This window comes from Chelmon rostratus, chromosome 8, assembly GCF_017976325.1.
Source record: "Chelmon rostratus isolate fCheRos1 chromosome 8, fCheRos1.pri, whole genome shotgun sequence".
Lineage (NCBI taxonomy): Eukaryota > Metazoa > Chordata > Actinopteri > Chaetodontiformes > Chaetodontidae > Chelmon > Chelmon rostratus.
In genome coordinates, this window is record NC_055665.1 from 26,485,566 (window position 1) to 26,507,552 (window position 21,987).

Sequence of the window (21,987 nt, forward strand, 5' to 3'; positions counted from 1 at the left end):
TATGGGTATTAGGAGGGTGAGATAACACACACACACACACACACACACACACACACACACACACACACACACACACACACACACAGGCACATGCATCATGACTCTAATCTTGCTTTACTTTTTCTTCTGGCTCGGGCAGAGCACCGCTGTGACTGCAGCCGTGAGTGGTGGAAGTGAGAATCCGACAAAGCCGAGGATCTGTTTGTCATTATCAGCCCATTAATGTGTTTGTCAAAGCACTTGTGCTGTTTGCTCTGTATGTGGCACAACCGTAATCTGAGGTTATACATGTCATAAATTCTCATCTTGGTGAAATCCAATTAAGGCTGTACTTAACTCTGGATCCACTTCAACACAGCCGCTGCCTGTTGTGTATGAAATAATTGCTCTCCGTGTTTCTTATTTCATTTTACGCTGAAGAACAGAACAGCAGGCAGCTGAAGCTGCTCAGCTCCAGCAGTATACACAGTCTGTACAGTAAACCTAATAATAGACATGTTCAATTACACTCATGGTGCTTTAGTGTCTCAAGTGTTGTAACAGTGCTGTAAACAATGCTGACGTCTGTTTGCTGTCTGCACCCCACGCTGTGGCCTCTGAATGATACAGACTGACTGCAGGGCTTTTTTTCTGCTCCACCAGCATCCCGGCATGAGGATGACAGTGCCAGTTTGTCAGTTGGTCTGTCTGTCCATCACTCGGAGAGAGATGACGTGACAGCGCGACTGATCAGATTGCCGTGAAATCATAGGCCGTCACGTTCGCCGGCCGAGGATTCGTTTGGCCTTCGGTGGCCTCTTTGGTTTGCGCTGCACCTTCATCGGGTCATCACAGGAATAATCTAAATGTAATGGGCAGATTGACATGAAATTTAATGAACACATTTTTGCTACCAGGAGGATGAATAACTTCCATTTTTGGCACTCTGCTATTTGACACCATCCTCAGGACTGAATGTCAGCCTAATGGACAGATTTTCATGAAATTTGCTCAGCAATCTCTTGGTTCCAGTTTTAAAGACCCCATGGCCCTTTCTCTAGCACCGTTAATTACATTCCCTTCTTCATAAAACATTTGCAGAGCCAGTTTTAAATCTTTTCAAACCTGCTTTTTTCATCTTTCTTCTTACTTTCTTTTGTGTGAATACTGCTTCACCTTTATTTGATACTTATAATCCTCCTCTGCACCTTGTTCCAACTGGCCTTCTTCTTCTTCTTCTTCTTCATGTTTTATTGCTTGCATGCGCAACACATTTGCTTTAGCTCCTTTTGCAGTCGCTAGGAATATTGTCTCACCTACATGGCAGACTGTTATCATGTGCACACATGTAAAACATTGCTCCGTAGTGCCAGTAGTGTTTAATATAAATATAAAGCACTTGACAGCCTAACACAATGTCTATCCATAAACTCTGTTTTGTGCTGATATTCAATGCAATTAGTGTTTCATTTTAAAATCCATTGTTCAGGATTTCCTCCAAATGCTGTGAAAAGGCCTGTGAAACAGCTCGTAACCCAATGCTGAATGGTTTCAAACTCTTTGAATGTTGTTTTAGGTGGGTTTGTGGCCCCATAATGCAAAGCGAGACAGGTTGCATAGCAGCTTTTTAGACTCTAAAGTAAATTCCTCCTACACAATGCTGGCTGTATTCACACACACACACAGACACTTTTTCCACAGATATAAGACTGAGGAGAAAATATATGGGGATAAACTTATTCTTTGACAAATAACAGATTTCTTTTACAATCCACTACTGTTTATTACTTTATTCTAAGTCAGTTCTCATCAATTAAACATTCCCCACTTTCATTGTAAGGCTTCCTATTGAGCTCTGTGGGAGCTCTAATGAAATGTGTGTCTGAATAATGGTGAGCAAGTTTGTGTGTGTCGTGTGTGTGTGTGCATGCGTGTGTGATGTCTTCTCTCTGCTTATTAGAAAAGCTTTGACATTTACCACGGTAAACACATTCATCAGCAGAGACAGATGATTATCTGTTTAATTTTAGAGGCTTGCAAGTCGTCGCAGAGTTTGTTGTTGCAGCCACCAGGGTGCAGCTGTACAGGAACAGCAGCAGCTTGAGAGAAAAGACCCCCACCGTGTTTCCTCCAGCTTGTTTCTCCATTAACCTTCTAGCTCAGGTCAAGCCAGGTTTCCGTTCATGTATTTTGGGAGAATACATGAAATGGATGGTAGTAGGTGGATTGAAGACAATTGTCACGCAACAGAAATTTGCTACGCAGGATTTACACTGAATTCAGAGTAAGGACTGCCATTGATGCAATACATTCCTGTATGGAAAGACTAATCCATAGTAAATCACACTACCGCTATGTCATTTGTCAGCTCTTCATAGCTACAAAGCTTTGTTGAAAGTGACTTATCGGGATCTGTTGACAAAGTGACACTTTTATGGGACGCACCTAATATATTCATACATTTTCAATGTTTTTCGTTGCTGTATCTTGGGTTTGACATCAGAATCCAAGATGATGACAGTGACTGTCCTCTATAAAAGGGCAAATAACAAACTCTTCAGCCACCTTTCAGGAGTATAGATGGTCATCACTCAAAGAGGTCATGTTCACATCTAAATTCCACGTTGCATGGCACGCTTGGAAACTCTGCAATTATTATTTATGCTTTTAATTAATTTTATACCAGTTTAATTCAAGGCAATACTTTGCACTCATCTAAAATTATAATTACATAAACTTGTCCAGCTTTCTTAGTGACCTTTGATATCAGTCTACATTCTAGATTCATGAAATTAATAGTGCACATTTTTCAAAGTAAGAAAACAAACATCGTACAACCTGAATGATGCATATGTCATGATCATACCAATAAAACTGCTGCATCCCCAGTTTGACTCTACCTGGGATATTTATTGCCATGTTTCTTTTTCCCTCTCATGTTTTCATCATGCCTCTAAACTGTCACAAAAGCAAAAAAAAAAAAATCTTTAAAAAATGCATTTGTCAAAACAAACCATTCATTTGACATCAATTTATTTGACATCAATGTAATTGTAATCATTTGTACAAAAATATGTGATGTATGCGTCACATCACATTCCTTTAAAGCTCCTTACCAAAAGGCACAAGATCAGTATTTTGTTTTTAACAGTGCAGTAAGTGAAAACAGTGAGTTAGGCACCTTTGTAGCAAATGGGATGAATGATGACCTGAATCCTTTGTTGGTTTTTGTCAACGTTCCAAACCGGATAATTCAACAAAAGGTTGAAAGCCACAGAGCAGCTGCTGTTTTTACAAACCGCATCAGTATTGTCCCCAACATTCGGTCCACTGCTGCGGCTAAATGCCTACAGATGTCCATTAGCTCATCTGTATTTGCAGCAAGAGTGTGACAAGTAATAGGAGGTGACATTCAAAAATCAATGGCTATGCTATTTAATACATTTATACAAAAAAGGACTTTACATTAGAAAACAAAATCACTGAGCAGGATTAAGATCCTCTTTCAGCAAAAGACTTCAGTTTACTGAATCACCTACACTCTGTGCTAAATGAGAAGGTTATATAGAGTTAGTTCTACATTAATCCTATATTCAGCATTTTATCTAATCTTTTATCTAATCTTACTTATTTTCAGATTGGTTACAGATGAACACTTACTTACGATATCTATCATCAGCTAGCACCGTGTAGGGTTGTTTTCATTTGATTATGTATCATCTGCCTCCTTCCAAGGTCAGCGTTGTTCATATGTTATGCAGAGATTTAATGTTGGTCATGTGTCCATTGTGAAGACTGATGATACACATTTGATTTTAAACCAAAAGTTCATTTCTCCCTCATACAGTATCCGACTAACCTCATGGAACGGATTCTTTTTTCATCTCGTGTCATTCTTTCTTTTCCCGTTTCTCCTGCCGTGCTTCTGATCTCTCACCTGAGCAGTGTATGCATGGACTGAATAGCCTCTATGATCAATGCCCACAACACCACAAACTGCTGTAAGTGATGTCCCTGCCAAATTATTTTGCATGTGAAAGAATTTGATGACACAGAGGAGCAATTTTGCACAATTTGTACTTCAGAGAAGAGGGAATCCGTCTGCATCCTGCAGCCCGTGGCTTTTTGCCTTGTAGTTTATAGAGCAGAGTGAAGCAGCAGGTCCCTGTGTTACTCTGCTAATCAGCCTGTAATCCCTGTGCTGCTGATGTGAGAAGTGATGCTCCATGTGACTCTATCATTTTCTCATCAGTGCCCTCTTTGTCTCTGTCTCTATCTCTCTCTTCCTCTAAATCTCCGTCTGAGAGACTGTTGCTTCTCTGTGATTGGGCCATTGTTCTGACTCGCTCGCAGAGCCAGCCCGTTGGGCTTGTTTACATGGATTCATGCTTCTAGGCTGCTGGCTAATGCAACACCTTTGTTCTTTTAATTGCTTGCTGTTCCAGCCAAAGGCTGAAAGGAATGAATAATTCCACAGCTACAGAATACTAAAATTTGCACCAAGTGAAGAACTTCCTCACTCTGAATGACAATGAGCCCAGGCAGCTCGGTATGTGGACAGCAGCTCCACATACAGGAACAACTCATGACGCCAGTTTGGCAACACTCATGTTTTAAAACCACATGTAGTCCTAATATCAAAAACTTTCATACACAGTCATTTGCATTACAAGCAGGACCATCACTATAAGAGAACTTATAGTATATAATTAGATTATTTGTAACCAGGTCAGTTTTGGTGGGAGCCAAAGATTTAAAGAGCCTCAACGATACCTTAAAGCAAAAGTTCATTTTGGCCATTTGGGGGCAGTGGGCCCGCTGAAACCACAACATCTAACATAATATGACCTTATCAAATTGTTATGGTGAACACCTCAGCAAACAGTTGGCCATTTACACATCCAGCAGACACAGAGCAAGATTCTCGTTCATCTGGAGTGGTGTTTGTGTCCAGCTGATGAATCTAAGTCTAATGTTCAATTTCCTTTTAGCCCTGTTGTTTCCCACAACTACTGAGAGAGGCTATCTTGGATTGGGCATAGTGACTACAAATTTGTAACAGAAAGTGGTTACAAACTGGGATGTGTTGTTTTAAAGAAATTTGAGATTCAAGATTCAAGATTGCCTTTATTGTCATTGAGCATGTGAACGAAATTTGCATTGCAACCCCCGTGTTAGAAAAAAGATAATAGGAAAGTTTATAGAAAAAAATAAACAAACATGCAAATAAAAATATACTAAAACAATAAAATATACTAAGAACAGCTGACTATATGGGTATTAATAATAAATGAGTATTTACCAGCCAAGGACGATGTAATGACGGATGCTATCAGGTTGCATTGTGGGAAGTGTTCATTTGTGGAGTGTGACCCATATCAAGGACAAACATGAAGGATATCTTTGCTTTTCTGCACCAGTTGTGACCTTTTCTTAAAAGTTGTCTTTTGCAAGTGCCCCAGTTTTGTGAAAGTGCTATCCTGAATCACTGAAGTACTCCTTAATTACTCTGAGAATGAATGGGCTGAAGCAGCACATTTAAGACCACTTTTACTAATTTCTACAAACAAAAGCCATCAGAAAAAAAAACTGTAAGATGTTAAAATCATGCTGAAATTCTGCACATTGGGGCTTTTTTGTGTACCTGCCATCATGTACTGTATGCTATGCTCAGTGCCACCCTCACTAACTTCTGGACTCAGAACTCTCAGTACTGGACTCACCAGTGCTCAGTGTTTTCCTGTGAGTTAGGTCCTGCACGTTTTTAAAAACAATAATACAACATGCAACAGCAGAGTTTAAGAGATTTGCATTAATTAATTGACAGGGAAGATCAAGTTAAATCTTCAGGTCAGAGATCATTCAGCAGGGTGCCACTGTGCAGGTCTGGTTCAAATCTCTTGTTTGTGAGCCATATCCCATTCCCCTCTGCTGCAGGGTAGATCAAAGTGTGTTAATAGCTGCTCTCCATTTGTTAGATTCTCAAACATGATCGATCGATAGAGGACGCTGGTGGTGTCTGTGTGTCTATGTGTTTCAGGGTTGGAAGTAGGGAGGCAGGGGGCTGTGCTCAGAGTTAGCATTGAGAGGAGGTTTGACATGAACAGGAAGCTCCAATAGAGTACTGCATGTTGGGCGATCAAACTCCCTCACGGCAGGTTAGGAGGAGGAGGAGAAGGTGGGGATGCAGTGTGTGGGGGGTCTGGGAATAAATGAGGCGGAGCTGTCAATAAATAGCAGCTCTTTATCTTCTCTTAAAGCTCTATTCATTTCATTACTGTCAGGCTTGTCTGGTGAAGGAGGCCCAGGTTGTTTTCCCTGGCAAAGGGTGAAGTTAGAGAGCTGCCAGGCAGAGGGTGAAGCAGGTCGAGTCACAATGACACGTAAGGCAGGATGAGATAAAAAAGAGACAGGATAAATCACTGTAACAAAAGAAAAGCCTTATGGTGGTAAGTGATATTAGATACAGAGGATTTGCCATAGCTTATGATTTTGAGAATTGACAGCCCTGAAATGAACAGGGGTTATTTCAGCCTCACAAACGGGGGTGTCCCGATGTTGTAAGGAAACATTTTACTGCATTCCCCTAGAGAAGGCTGCAGAGCTGGCTCCACTCTGGAGGAAGGTTGGCTACTACCAGAGGCAGACTATTGCAGCCCCAAGTATCAATTCAATAACAAACAAAAGCCAGTCTTGTTTAAGCCAAAGTATTTTTCACACAGAGGTTTGGGACTTTCAGTTGCAAGTGACTCTTTAAAGCATTCGCTCAGTGCGTTCTACAAAAGCCCAAACTATCCCGTGGCCTTGAGGGTGTGTGAGCATTCATGTGACGTGTGCTCAAGGTCGCCTCGGCTTGGTTTGGGAACCAGCCACCCTCCTACGGAATGGGTTTGCCACCTCCAAACAATGGCAGCGTCATGTTTCACAAGTGACTGTCACTTGCAAATTGCAGATAAAATTGTTAAACATGCTAAAATGAGAGAGAGGAAATTATGTGTCATTGTTATAAACAACAGCTTGCATGTTGGGAATTTAGTGAAATGGGCCCTGAGATGGTCAACAGCATGTAGTGGGAGAAAAATAAAACAGTTGAGCAAGTGATTAAAGATTGTGGTGTGTCATCAGCGAGAATTCTTTTCTAAGGAACAGGAACAGACGCGATTCTGTGTTGTTGCAGGATTTTAAGTCTTGCTTAGTGATGCATCTCGAGGCATGAAGTCTTTAGATTCCAATAATTTTGAGGTCTATTTCCAGCTTTAAAAGAATGAAACTGCCACATATTTGTACACATACCATTAGATTTAACATCATGTTATATAGTAAGTCATTGTTAAACAGGTGTACCCTCCAATATTAAGTAATCACTATTAGAATAAAGATCAAAAAGCATAGAAAAGCTTTTAATTTTTCCCAAATGAATGAAAATCTATCTACTGCTCTGATATGAGACAGGTGAGGCTCTTGAGCTGTTTGAAGTGGCTTCGTAAATGAACTTATGGAAGAAAAAAATCCCTTGTTGACAAGGCCAGACGCACATTTTGATTAAAGTTTGCTTCATTAAGTTTGTTTGGAGAGAAAACTTCATTGTGTAGAGACGATACTGTGCACTTTCCCCTAAAGGCCTGCTTTCGAAGGATTTTCTGTTTAGACTGTGTTTTATTGCTTCTGACGACGCATCTTTAACTCCATCCCACCCCCACAGAAACACACTCACACACACACAAACATGATCATCCCACACTCTCTTTCTGTGAGATCATTATGATTGATCAGTGGGAGGCTCCACTATGCTCGTGTCCTTGGCTACACAGCCAACTGTGGCCATCAGGTCCACCCCATCTGAAATCTATATCAAGCAGCTGGACAGGGATCCAGTGGTACCTGTTGTCAGAGCTTCTGCCACATTTGCCTTGGAATTAATTTTAGGGCTTAGCTGGAGAACTGGCTTTTGGTATCAATAGAACAGGAAGGTGGACTCAAGGCCTCTTGATTAGGCCATCTCTGAACACATTACATCTCATTTCTATTTTTGATATTCTTGCTTTTTCTGGATGTCTGTTTGGCTACTATTGGTAAGAATTAAGGGCATGCATCCAGGAGGCAGTTTTGTAGCTTGTCTGCTGTTTGAAGTGATTTCAAATAAGATTTCTACCTTGAGTTACGTACTTTGCAGTCAGGGCCACCACTCTGCCACCAATACGAACCCTCTTATTTGACTCTCATTGGCTTCGTCATTCAGTTAAAAAAAGGCATGATTTAATTGATCAGCTCTATTTTTAGACTACTGCTATGCAAAACATTTTGAATGTAGAAGCCACAGAATTTAATGGATGTTTCGGCCACTTTGGGGCAGAACAACAAGCTTGATCACCTTTTAAAGTTGATACATTGGACGTGTTAGCAGGTTTCCTGTTTACACGTCCAGCAGACACGAAGCAACATTAACATTCATTCGGAGTCATGTTTGTGCCAACCTGATGTATGTAAGTCCAATATTTAGCTTTGTTTGAGTCTCCACTTTGTGTCACCTGATAACATTTTCAATATCTCCACTAACATGGGGACTGAATACTAATTGAGTACCAGTGGTCTGTTTTCCCAAATTTAAGGTCTGTATACCTCACTGTGCAGATCTTCAATCATTTGTAATTAAGTATGTCAGTATTTGTAAGTTAAGATGAGGCCAGGGGCGCTGTAGCTATGAAGGTTGAATTGGTGGCTGAATGAATGTAATAGTGGAATAAGTGAATTGATAAAGAATCTGTATTTATTGTGGATCGGTGATGTCATGACAAATACCTGATTTGCTTAATGGGGTGTGTATTGGTTCCATTACCAGTCAGATGTACCACATGAATGCACCCCTGATGTCTGCAAACTCATGAGAGCAATATCTGGCTACCGAATGCTCCACTATTTTTACCAGCTGATCGCTGACTTCATCTGGCTGCTGGGCAGGTAGCATAATGACTTATCAGAGCTTTTTTTTTAAAAAAAAAAAAAAAAAAAAAGCAGCCCGTCACAGCTAGAAACTAGATAAACTAGATAAAAGTGAAAAATTGTAAATCAAACAAGCAAAATCTGAAAGACTCTAGAACGGTCCACAGAGGGAAGGGGAGCTGCAGAGTTGGTGTTAATTCTGGGTTGAGTCATTGTTAATATAAAAGAATATTGCTTAATTCAGCTTTAAATAAAACATTTTTTTGGCATTTAATGTTGCAGTTTGTAGTTTGCTGCAGGGCTGTCACTTATATTAATTTAGCTGTGGTGTACAAGAAGGTTACATTACAGTCTGCTTCTCCTGACGTTATTTTTCATTCAAACCTGCACTAAGCATTCTGCTCACGCAAACACACTTGTAAACATTCCTCAGTGAAGCAAACTGAGCGAGCGCCTTTTGTTTTTCACACAATAACTTAAACAATGGACGACAATTTCCCGAAAAAGCACTAATTTCAAATCAATCTGTGCACAAGAGCAAACCAGGAGTGTGTATTCTATTCTCCATGTTAGCCGTTCAATAGAGAAACACTGATTATAACAACTTGAAGTGACAAAGCTGCCCTGCGCATAATGCAAAAGAGACATGTCAGAGAAGAAATGGACTAAATAGCAAAAGATACTGCTATCATCTTTCGAATATGTATTTAAAAATGTTTTGACTTTAATAAGCAAAAACAAAGAAGACTCTTGATCACGGCATTGCTTTCTGTGGCTCATCCCTGATAAAGTGGAGTAATGAATGACTGCAGGTGTTGCCTTTTTTGTAATTAATAGTCTTATAATTGGACAAATTAATGAGCTGGCAGATGAAATATGGGAGCAGACAGGTGAGGAAAACAGTTGTCTCTAAGGAAGAGACCAATCTGAACTTGTGTAATGAAGAAAAACCTTGCAAATCACTGTTTCCCTCCCTTTGTCTGCTTCAATTCAACTTGTTGTTGTTCTCCAGGGCCGGAATCACTGTAGTCACTCTCAGTTTACAGCACAAACAGTAACAGCTGATAGAGAGTTCTCATTGCAGAGATAAATAGAATCAGTGTAATCCCATTCCGTGTGATCAGATACGAAGTCTAATTCATATCTCATCTCTTCCATTTCACAGGTTCTTGTGAATCTCGGGGTCGACTGATGCAGCCATGGGCCAATCGCTGGATCTTTGAGAGCAACCTTCCTCCCCCTCCTTCTCCTTCACCACGTCCTTTTCCTCTTTCCCCGCCACCTCCTTCTCTTCTTCCTTTGCCCTCCAAAGCTGGAAGTCGAGTCCTCCGACGCCGGAAATCAGCCATCAGCCTTTGACACCGTCTCCTTCTTTTCATCTGCAAACCATGACAATCGTTATTTCTTGGATTCGTGGCCAAGCAAGGTGGCCCCTTCCAGTGCTTCTCCTGTATTTTGCCCCCCTGCTGCTAATGGAGGGTTGGGGCCATGCAGCACCTTCAGGCCCAGAGTCAGACTCCTGCTCAACCTTAGTCCAGAGCCGCTTCTTTGGCTTCTTCCTGTCATCCTCAGTATTTCCTACCATGCCTTGTTCCTGGACCCTGCAGAACCCTGACCCACGGCGCTACACCATCTTCATCAAGGTCACCAAACCTACGGAGGACTGTGTGCCGTCACAGCTCCGCACCTTCCAGTATGACTCCTTCCTGGAGACCACACGTACCTACCTGGGCATGGAGAGCTTTAACGAGGTGGTGAGGCTGTGCGACTCCTCTGCCCCGGTAGCCTTCCTGGAGGCTGGAAAGCAGTTCGTCCAAATGAGGAAGGGACTTCCTCGGGCAGGCACGCCCGTCACAGGTGGCGACGGGGATTTCAAAACAGAGTACCTGGTCGTGGGAAAGCGCAACCCCAGCATGGCAGCTTGTCAGATGCTATGCCAGTGGCTGGAGGATTGTCTGGCTTCTAGCACGTCTAGCCGACCCTGCGGCATCATGCAGACTCCATGTTTGTGCTGGGAGCCGCCACCGCAGCTCAGTGAGGGGGATAGCTGTTATCACAATGGAGTTTACCTGGAAAACTGCTTGCCCAGAGTGAAAGAGAGTGGAAAGGATGCTGATATAAATGGTGAGTCAGAAAGCTTTAATCATTGTTTAACTCAAAAAAGCTTTAGATATGATTCGCTATGGGAACATCACTGTTCACGTTCATCATTGTTCATACATCAACTGCGCAATTTCTAAAAGCACTTACGTACTAAGATTAACGATTGTATCAGTTTTTCTGTAAAACAATGGGGAAAGATGAGCCTGGCTTTCAAGAAACAAGAGGGAAAAATAGATTTTTTTGTCTGACCTCAAATGGTCAGCCTCAGAGTTTAGCATGCTCTCAGCAAAATGGTAGAAAAATGGCATCTTCAGTCGCAATCAAGCCGTGAAAATGTGTATGATTTGTGAAAAGTGAGGAAAATTGTGTGACATTGGCTCAATAGCAAGTGGAGTGCTTTGGTCAAAGTAGAAGAGAGAAAGAGGGGCAGGAACCAGCAAAAGGGGGGTGCGGGGGGGTTAGGGTTTCATCTGATGGAAGTGAGCTCTGTGACCTTGTAAGGTCGGTACCGTATTCTGTCCCTCTGCGGTCCAGGGAGGGACACTTGATCGGCCTCCGGGAAGCTTGTGGAAGCGGAGGAGAATCAAGTACTGATATTGGATAGCTCTGGGGATGCTCAGAACAGGGCTGGGGGGTGGAGGCTGGGGGAGTGATGTAAAGAGAGACAAAAGAGGAAGATAGAAGGAGAGAGGCAGAAATGTGATTGGCTAAGGGCCTGTGGCTTGAAGTCTAATTGTCTGCTGCTTGATCCCGGCTCCCCTTCCCTTCCCTCGGCAGACAGGATGTGGCCTGACATCTCTATCCTGCCTTCGTCATGACTATGGCCAGAGGGATGGAACATTTCTCGGCTCCCCTTTCTCCCCCTAACCTTTCCACCATCTATCTCTCCCTCCTTCCTCTGCTACTCTCAGTCGCTTCCCCTAATCAGCCTGTGGTCTTATTCTCTCGGCCCTCCGCCTCCTCCTCCTCTTCTGAGCCACCATCGTTGCCTCCCCATCTTTCCCTCCCCAGGCTGATAGTGGGCTGATACTGAGCCAGTCGTGGGAAGCCAACCAAGCAGAGAAGATGTTGCGGTGGGTATCTCCTGCCTTATCCTCCTCCAGTCTCCAGAGCGGCTAATATCCCCTCGCCGCCCCAGCCTCCTCTCCGCTACTTATCACACTTATGTAATCCCGCTTATGGTGCTCAACAGCGGGGTGTGGGCTGTTTGTGCCTTAAGGTGTGAAAAATAAAAAAGAAATATAACATCCACTGTTGGCTTCTGTAGAGATGGGAAGAGAAGGATGCATTATAGCTTTTCTTCTCCTTATGTGTGCTTCAACCCACACAGGCAAAGCATCTCCTAGATGATAATCCCAGATTCAGAATGAACGAGTTGTTCTGGAACCCTGTGATGAGCTCAAATGGAAGAGGCAGGCAATCTGTGAATATTTGGCTGGATGGGTGACTGGATGGATTGAATTGGTGAAGATAAAAAGAGGATGGGGAGACGTAATGGATTCTGTGTGGAAATAGGTCGGGGCAGCGGGCAGTTTTGGCCCGCTGTGCAGTGAAGAGGGGATAGAGGGGTGACAGTCGTGAGCGATGAATGAAGGAAAGACAATAGATAGAGAAGAGAGAGAGAGAGAGAGGAGAATAAAGGAGACTGAAGAGGCTGACGAGAGCTGAGAGGGGGAGTTGTCTGAGGTGGACCGGCTTGATGAGGATAGATAGTTGTTGCTTGGGTCTGGCAATATGCAGCTGGACCTATTTGGTCTCAATACCTTCAGTAACAGAGGAGTTCATACATTACAGTCTGTCTCTCTGCAGAGGGACTGATGGTCCGCCCAGTAGCAGACGGGGGGGTGAGACCTGCTGTCAGCACTTCTCTGTTCTTGTCCAGCTTGTGGGGGCTGGACATGGAGTTTGGCTTCTTATGGGCAGTGTGAGCCTCATGCTCAGCCTCTCCTCTTATTGTCCTCTGTATCCAAAGCATAAAGCTAATGGAAATACAGCTGAGACAGGAAGACGCAATGCAGTTTTCTAAGCCCAGCATCCCTAGTTATACATCTGTATTGGATGAGCCACACATCACAATTCATGTTTTATCTAAAGTGCCAATGTTTGGTGCCACAGCAAGAGGTAGTCTGCCCTTTGTGAAGCAAGGGGGGAGGTTAAAGGTATTGATGCACGTGTTGAACATCTGGCTTTCTACTGGGAAAGTCTACATGACATTGCAAAACTGCAATTTACTGTTTTTTGCTGTCTATCCCTGACCATACATTAGCCATCGTTTACTTGCATTAAAAACGATCCCTCCCTGACCTTGTAGAAAGCAAGAATTGGTATTTGACTGAAAAACCAGACATAGCAGAACATAATCCAGGATTGTGTAGAACAGTCCAATATTGACTTCTTATCTGGTGACTGGATTGGATGTTCTGTCATGTCTTCTATGGTGTCTGTGTTATTTTCAGTGTGCAGTGGAGGTGGTGAGGAGCAGGTATCTTAGCATTTTTCATGATGTTTGAAGAAATATGGAGCTATGACTTGGCTTAGCCCATTAATGTCTTTCTTGTTTTACTGGTTTTATTATTGTTGAAGAAAATATCAAATGATTAATTAATATGCAAAGATTGAATGGCAGTATTAGTGCATGTTCATTATTGATAAATTTAACCCCCATAATGGCAGAGGTGCTTGTATGTGTATGTGGGGTGAATTGTTAGATTAATATATTGACTTTCAGAATGATGAGGGTCAATGTCACACCTCTATTAATAGTGCAATATTAGATCTTGGCCCGTGAAAGTGGTCGACCTTTGGTATGACAGATATGGTACTGCCTGATTATCTGTTTTAGTATATCAATGGGGTCATCAATATGAAGAGCTCATGCTGTATTGATTATAAAGTGACCTTTAGATGAAATTGAAAGGATGAAAGGTTGTCTTACATGCTTTTAAGTGTTTTTGTCAATAGAGATAAGAGTCTCAGTGCACCTGAATAGCAAAGCGTTTGGAAAACTAATATCAAATGTTACTGAAAATAGCAGTGATGAAAATTAATTTGACCACAAAATGTTTGCAACAAATGTAAAAACAGCACAAGTTCATATTTTATCTGTCCATAGCTCACTGTTTGAACACACCTACTGTGCTGTGGAGGAAATCTTTAACCTTTAAGTTGAGAGGACTGGTGTTTCAGGGCTATTTTTGGACTGTTCTGACATTCAGATGGTCAAAGTTAAAGGTTTTGGGACACCATATTGGATGTTGGTCTCTTCAGTCCAGAAATATTGTCCGTGAAAATCCGTTTTGGTAGATTTCCAATGTGCACTTGCGCATGTGTGTGGACGTGTGTGATTTGTGTCACGAAGTGTGGTGTGGCACGGAGCAGGAAAGGATTCATTTGTTAGCCCTCAGTGGACAGCAGGGGAGGCGGTGAGTGATTCAAGGATGGATGTGAGGAGATGAGAAAGCACATGACTCAACCTGAACAAAAGAGACACGATTGTGATAGCACCAGAAATGACCGACAGAGTGAAGGTGAAGGAGGACAGACACAAATTACCCACAATGCCACGGGATCATCTGGGTCGTGCTCTTGGTTGCGCAGGATGCACTCTCACTTTCAGCTTTGCAGTCATTTTTAAGCGTGGAATATTTAATAAAGCTTGGAAAATAAACAAACAAGGCCACAGTGTCAAAGACTAAAAGCACCGAGACACAGAGAGAAGGCTCCGTCGCTGGCAGGGTCACCTCAGTGCAAAAACCGTTTGCTGCACGGCGTCTTTCTGTGTGGAATCTGCATGTTCTTTACATGTTGGTATGAGACAAGCAGAGCCGGTGAATGTGCAGGTGCATTATCTCATTATCTCAAATGTCTGAATCTTTGTCTGAATTTTTTTTACTGGTGTATCCATTACAGCCCTCCTACAATGTATTGTGCGCTTTTACTTATGGAACTACACATTGAAAAGCCCCTGCAGGGTGTATTGAAGCCTGTATATATTCTGAATCACAGGTTGTTATGAAATAACTAATGAAAAAAATGTGGATATACTCACCCTCAATATGATTTGCTATTTGCAAGTTGTTCACCATGTGTTGAAGCAAACCTTGGTTTTCAGACAGCAACACTTGCATCAAGGAATTGACCATTTATAGCAAATGGTTATACAGTGATACTTTGTGGCAAAGGCTCCGAGCAGCAATGAGAACTCTCCTGGAAAAATAATTCCCCCTTAATAAACATGCATGAACATTAGAGCCGAGTTAAATTAATAATACTAATGTCTTGGCACATAAAGAGGAGGTTATTATTATTATTATTATTATTATTATTTGAAAGTCCAGCCCGCACAGTGTCTGCTAGGAAAATTTCTGGCCCTTGAACAAACGTGGTGGAGGACCGCCGTCATACCTCGTGTTTGAATGGGCAAAAGTGCATTTTGAATTGCAGCATTTTCTATTTTGAAATAGATTTTCTAATGATCAGTAAATTGTTAGTGATGTTGAATATGCAGTGTACGACTTATTTCCTTATTGTTGACACTGTTGTCGTGGCAACGTTTACTGCTGGAGAGAGTGTTGTGTGTTGCTGCTGCAGAGTTCACACATTAGCGTTACACCAGAGAATTTGCTGTCATCTCCTAAACCACAGATACAGAACGTGTCTCCTTTTCTCGGGAACACAATAACCAGTGTAAATGAAGTTGTAAGAATATGTCTGAGTCAGAAATAAATATGGACCAACCTCACTTTCATGCTGGCCCAATCACAAAAGATGTGACGTTAATTGACTGATATTTTTTTATTATCACCAATCATTCCAGACCTCTGACCTTGAATAAAAATGAGATGCAGACCTTTGACTGATATGTTTAACACCTGCTTATGGGGGCACCCAAGGATCCAGCTCTTAATTTACTCATAGCTGATGTGTGTGTTAAAGCACACCAGTCCTGTGATAGACTGTGGGGGATGTACCATGACTCTGTCCCAATGCACGCTGGAATAGGATCCAGGATGACGGGATGTAGAAAATGGAGGGTTGGAGGCAACTTTCTCTGCTGTCTGTCTGTTTTAGCTGATCGTGGCTCTCTGGAGACTGTTTGCTATAGTTACTGGTGCTTGAACAAACAAAGATGATCTTGTCTAGTCTTCCTTTGACAGGAACTGCCAGCTCACCACACAGTATACATATTTCTTTTTCGATCATCATATTGGACCCTGGGGAATATATCACTTCATGAAGCACGGAATGTTCTTTTCCTCTTTTTTTTCCAGAGCTTTCTTTTTGTTGCTTCCAGTTTTCTCAAATACTGATTCAGGACAGTGACAGTGATACAGCTGTCAACAAGCTATGACTATTTGGCTTGTGTGTGTGTGTGTGTGTGTGTTGTGTTGGCCGAGAAGCACTGATAATGACTGGTGTGTCTACTTTTTGCTTGTGTTCGCACCAGTGACACAATCAGTGAGCGTTGGTGACTACTGTCCCAACATATAGAGTGTGACTGATGCATCAGCTTGACACAGACATACACACATGTGCACGCACGCACACACGCACACGCGCACACACACACACACACACATTCTATACAAACAATGATTAAACAAATTCTATGCAAACGCACAATACTCTAGGAGACCAATTACAAAACAAGATGATAAAAATTACTAAAAATCCCAAATACAAAAGTGATTATTCGTAATCCATCCCTTAAAATATATGGCTTGAATTTGAGTTAAAAAATATCTCAACTATAATCTTCTGTGGACAAAGTTGATATCTACACAGGGAAAGACATCAATCCATAAAAGAGGTTAAAGACAATTCCCCATGGATGCACAAGAAACCCAAGAGGTTTCAAAGGTCACTGGTCACATAAGGGTGCCTGTTATTCAGGTATTTATGGAAAATGTAATATCACCATGCAGTTTTGTGCTGATATAAATGGGTTGGACAAAATCTTAGAAGAACAGTACCACAACGATAGCCGTAAAGACACAGTGGATGTAGGTCTTCATGTAAAATATTGGATTTTTTGATGAGTCATGTAGAACTCGGAGCAAATACTGTATTCAGCCAAATGTTATTTAGGAAAACTAGCCACCCTCCCACCTAAAAAAACAAAACCAAACACGTTCTGCCGTTAGGTTGTGGGTCGTTGTAGCAGGCAGCAGCATCTTAGTAGGAAGTGTGTGTTTGTTTATGTTTTAAATAAAAAAGCTGAAGTCTAATTTATTTATTTATTTGCCACTCATCCTTTCCAGCTGATCGGTGATCAGGTGAGGAGGTGTGGGTGGAGGCCAAAAGGCCTCTATGGCTCTGCTTCACTCTGTTTTGCAGTTGTGTTAAATCTTGTGTAAAAATTCTGTTTCCATAAAAAGTACATCAGATAAAGCCTCTCTGACTTTGTTACCCTGGGACTCTGAGATGAAAAGCCTCTGCACACCCTCGGTAAACCAGCACAGGTGTTTTTAGTTCATCTGCCTCATTCGACCTCTCCTCAGGTCTGTGTGGCCGTGCATACACTGTGTTTGACTGACATCTCCCTCACCACATGTTACTCTTTAATCATTGTTATTGTAGATGGTGTCTGTTGACCTCATGTGACTTCCTGCACAGCTCCCACCTTCAACCTGAGCTGAGATTTAATCAGCCAGGACAACTGCAATGCCCCATGTGGATTTGAAGGGACCTAAAATCCTGTTTAATTTATTTACATTATGTTTAGAGGGCCATGTGTGGGCCATATAAAATCTGTGACATTTTGTTACAGATTCCATTATTTTTTTTTTCCATATTCATTTTTCTGAATTCTGTGTTTTACAATTTAAGCACATTTTGCCATCATGTCTGATCGTGGTGGATGAATAAAATTTGAGCAATTCAATAAGAAAATGCTCTGAATTTAATGAATACTTAATTTGATGATGTGCTGTTTTGTATCAAATGGATCTTCTGCAGGACAGCCTCCACATGCGGTCTTAACACAGCGGTCAGAGGGTCTGGCGAGGCTACTCTCACGTTCAATCATTGCTCCTTGTTTTCAATGCTGGGCAAGAAACGGGTGTAGCTTTCTCACTTTTTTAACAGAATCTCAGTCATACAGCTGCAAAGTCTTCAACTAACTTGCATCTTGCATCTGCTGATGTGGTTGCACTTCTGAGAGTTTGTTGAAGTGACGAGCTCTTGTGAGCAAGCTGCCTCTTTCTCTCTGTTTCTCACTCTCTCTCACTGAGAGGCGATTCCATCTATTTTTTTCTGCATCGCACAGATCATAGGGCTATGTGGATTTTTGTTCCTCTCAAATATCTATATTGGCCTCATAATCCATCATTTGGGCTGGACCCACTTGTCTCTTTGCTGGCCTCAGACCAGCTGGACACCCATTATGCTGATAGTTCTGAAGGCAGTAGAACAAGGATCTGGGTATGTGTAATAAACTGACAGCAAGGGAAATAGGACATTTTTTCCTTTTGAGCTTTAACTGCACAGCCTCCACTTGGCCAGTCAGTTCTGGAAATGCCAGAACAGTGTTGAGATACATCACTTCACAACTTTGATCACAGTCTAATCACTGCTGTCTGACATATTGACTGTGATGGAAAGGTAAAGAAATAATAAAAGAGCAGACTGATACATGGTGGAAAAAAGTGACAGCATCTGGAAAGAAGAAGGAGGGAATGCTCGTAAACCCTCCTGACTTGAGCTTTTTTCCCTCCAGTTGCTGGCAGCTGGCTGCGGTTGAGGAAGATGAATGTGAGCGCTGTGTCTCTCCCTGCAAGCCTCTGCCTGGCTGAACCACATTGTTGCTAAACTAAGGGATTTCCAACACGCCTCCATAAGGAGCACTGAGGAATCCTAAAGCAAGTCTAATGCATTAGCTCCTCTTCACACTCACATGTGTGGACGCACGCACCTGCGTGCACACACGCACGCACTGTGTACAGCAGCGGCGCACACACATGGTGAAATGTCACACCAGAAAATGGCACATACACTGGTGCAACCACGCAGTGGTCCCTCGTGACTAAGTGTGGGTGGCTGACTGAGGGAGAGAGTAAAGCTGATTGTGTGTGTGTGTGTGTGTGAGCATGTGTGGAGGGTGCGGTATGGTGTTAACCACAGGGGGTGCCGTGTGGGCAGGAATATACTGAAAAAAGATGGCAGTGGATGCTCTGTGCTCGTGTAGAGGTCACTCTGCCCGCAGGGAGCCTCGCAGCCGGTTCGGGAAGTTTTCTTACAGGGTGTGTTCTTCTGGGATAAGAGCAGGAAAAACAACAAGCACACCTGCACAGCCTTATGTGTGGTCAGGACATGTTCACCTCTTTAATGATCAGTGCACTAATTAGAGATTGATGGCTGTGGTCACAAACATAACAGTTATTTCTTTCCAAGTTAAATCAATCTGATTGACATTCCTCATCAATGTATTTAAATAAGTGTTAAATAAATGATTGGAGAAGGATTCTGTCGTGCAAGTCCAGCATTGCACCATGGGTAAACTTTTTAAAAGGATGGAGCCATGTCAAGCATTTGGTATCATTACTGCTTTACTGCTTTCTGTTGAAGGAAGTGCTTGATCAGAGTGTAGAATAGTCATTGGGTGCATGTTAGCATACTGACGTTCGCATTTAGATCAACACATTTCTCTGTGCCTATGTTCAACATCCCAGAGCTGCTACCAAGACTGTCGATGTTCCAAGCAGCAACCGTGCTGCTCATGAAGTTTCTGGCCAGCTCCACCTGTTCTCTGTCAAAGGACTCACTTGAGCTTAAAGTCAGCGTGAAGTGAGTTGAGGAATTGTCTGTCTCCTTGCTCGAGGCTGCCCATCATTGGACGGCCTATCTCAGGTCCCTTTCCACGCAGCCTGAGGGTTTATTAAACATTCATGCTTTAATTAAGCAATTTTACCGCTGCTACTTACCGGGTGATGATAAAAGCACTGCTGCAGGATGAGCACAGTGAGCTGACAAATGTCTGTGTGTGTGCAAAAGTGTCCTATGTGAGAGGCCATTAATTTCCTGCCATAAAGAAAAGTGTGAGGATTAGAGAAAAGACAAGTTGAACTTTTTTTACCTCGCTCATCAGTCATGTGTGACTGCAGGAGAATGGTCGGCAGATGATGGTAGGACGCGATAGGGATCCCTCTGTTTCCTGACAGGCACCTTGTCACTGTTTGCCTGTTCACTCTCTCTCTCTTCTCTCTCCTCTATTTTACACTTCATCACACACTTTTTTGGGAGGAATCGGGGAGTCTAGGAGATTTGAAACCCTTTTTCCCCCTCGGTAAAGTACTCCATTATTGAGAGACTGCGTTGTGTCTTCAAAGGGTGAAATTGTGTTTGTGTGTGTGTGTGTGTGTGTGTGAGAGAGAGAGAGAGAGAGAGAGAGAGAGAGAGAGCAAGTGAAACAATAGAGAATTAGAGTGTGTGTTTGTCGTGCCAGTCTCCTTGGCTGTGAGGACATTTAATGCTGGTGCGACTGTCTCACTGTCGTTCGAAGGTTTGATGACTTGGACAATGAAGATGAATTACCTGGAGCACACTGAAATGTACAAGTTTACTGCTGTCGTGTGCCAGGACTGGATGGAAGAACTGTCAATATAAGTGTGTGTGAGCGTGTGTGTTGTTGCATCTGCGAGCCTCTGTGTCCTTGTTAAGAGCAGGCGGTGGCTCTGTGGGACGGCTGTAAAGGCTGCTCTCCTTGGCAGTATCACCTGGAATGACACCCAGAGGTGACACACTGTCAGAACACTCACCCACACAAGACATAGGACACACACACTCACACACACACACCCCCACACACACACATACACAGCCACAATAAGCTGGCCAAAGCCTGCCAGGTCCACGAAAAGAACTCATTAGTGCAGACATGTTCCATGTGCTCTTCTAACAGCAAACACACACCCACACGTACACACACACAAACACACACACACACACACACACACACACACACACACACACACACACACACGCATACACACACAAAGTCTTGTGTCCATCATTCTGGGGACATTACACTGACTTCCAGTCATTTCCTGGAGACTTACCCTGGCCAAGACCATACCCACTACGTGCCAAACCCAAACCTTTACTCTAACCTTAACCTAAACATAACCTTTCACAAACCATAACACACGTCTTCATCCTAAAATTCCACAGATTTATGTCCCCACAACATGAGTAATAGATGACCACATAGAATTACCTACATGTATACATGATGAAAGGAATAAGCTTTATCAATATATTCTGACTGAAGATCAATTAAGACAGATTAGAAGGTTTTTGATTCAACATTGAATTGGCCATATAGACATGAAAATCTTTATATATTAAATGATTATTATTGTTTGTCCATTATGTTAGTCCATTAGTCCATAGCTATTGTCCTGACCAAAATGTCTCGAAAACTAATGGATGGATTGCAGTGAAGTTTGGTACAGACATGGTTCATGGTTCCCAGATGATGGATCCAGATTACTTTCGTGAAGCCCTGAATTTTCATCTTAAACCACCAAAGTTTTAAAATATTGAGTAAAATAAAATAAAGGGTCTAAAATAACATATACTGAATGCTAAAAAAATGTTGTACACTAATTAATGATTCCCAAAGAATAAATTCTCTTGACTAAAGGGCTACCCAGTGCAACACAGTGTGACCAGTTGGGAGTGAGAATGTGTTGTCCCCACAGTAGTGCAGCTGCAGAGGGCTGGGATGTTGATTACATACCGTAATGCTCCCCCATGCAGCCCACTAATCTGAGATAATGGGATTAGAGACACATGTGCATAAAGGCGGCAGATCTGCCAACGCATCATCTTCTGTCTAGCATGTTTAAAACTGAATGAGTCAGGGAGGACTCAGTAAATGACAAAAAGACTGCATTTACATTGAGCTTTTGGGCCTTATCAACCACTCCAAGTGCTTTACAACACAAGTCAGCATTCACTCATTCA

At 42.4% G+C, this 21,987-nt stretch overlaps 1 protein-coding gene across 1 annotated transcript in view; it reads left to right on the forward strand.

Annotated features, from left to right (window-relative positions):
* The first annotated feature begins 10,307 nt into the window (after positions 1-10,307).
* The window catches only part of adgrb1a (adhesion G protein-coupled receptor B1a), a 110,253-nt gene continuing 98,573 nt past the window's right edge, over positions 10,308-21,987 (forward strand). The window contains exon 1 of the mRNA XM_041941849.1: positions 10,308-11,043. Within this exon, the coding sequence (XP_041797783.1) occupies positions 10,308-11,043 (736 nt within the window). The remainder of the gene's footprint in view (positions 11,044-21,987) is intronic.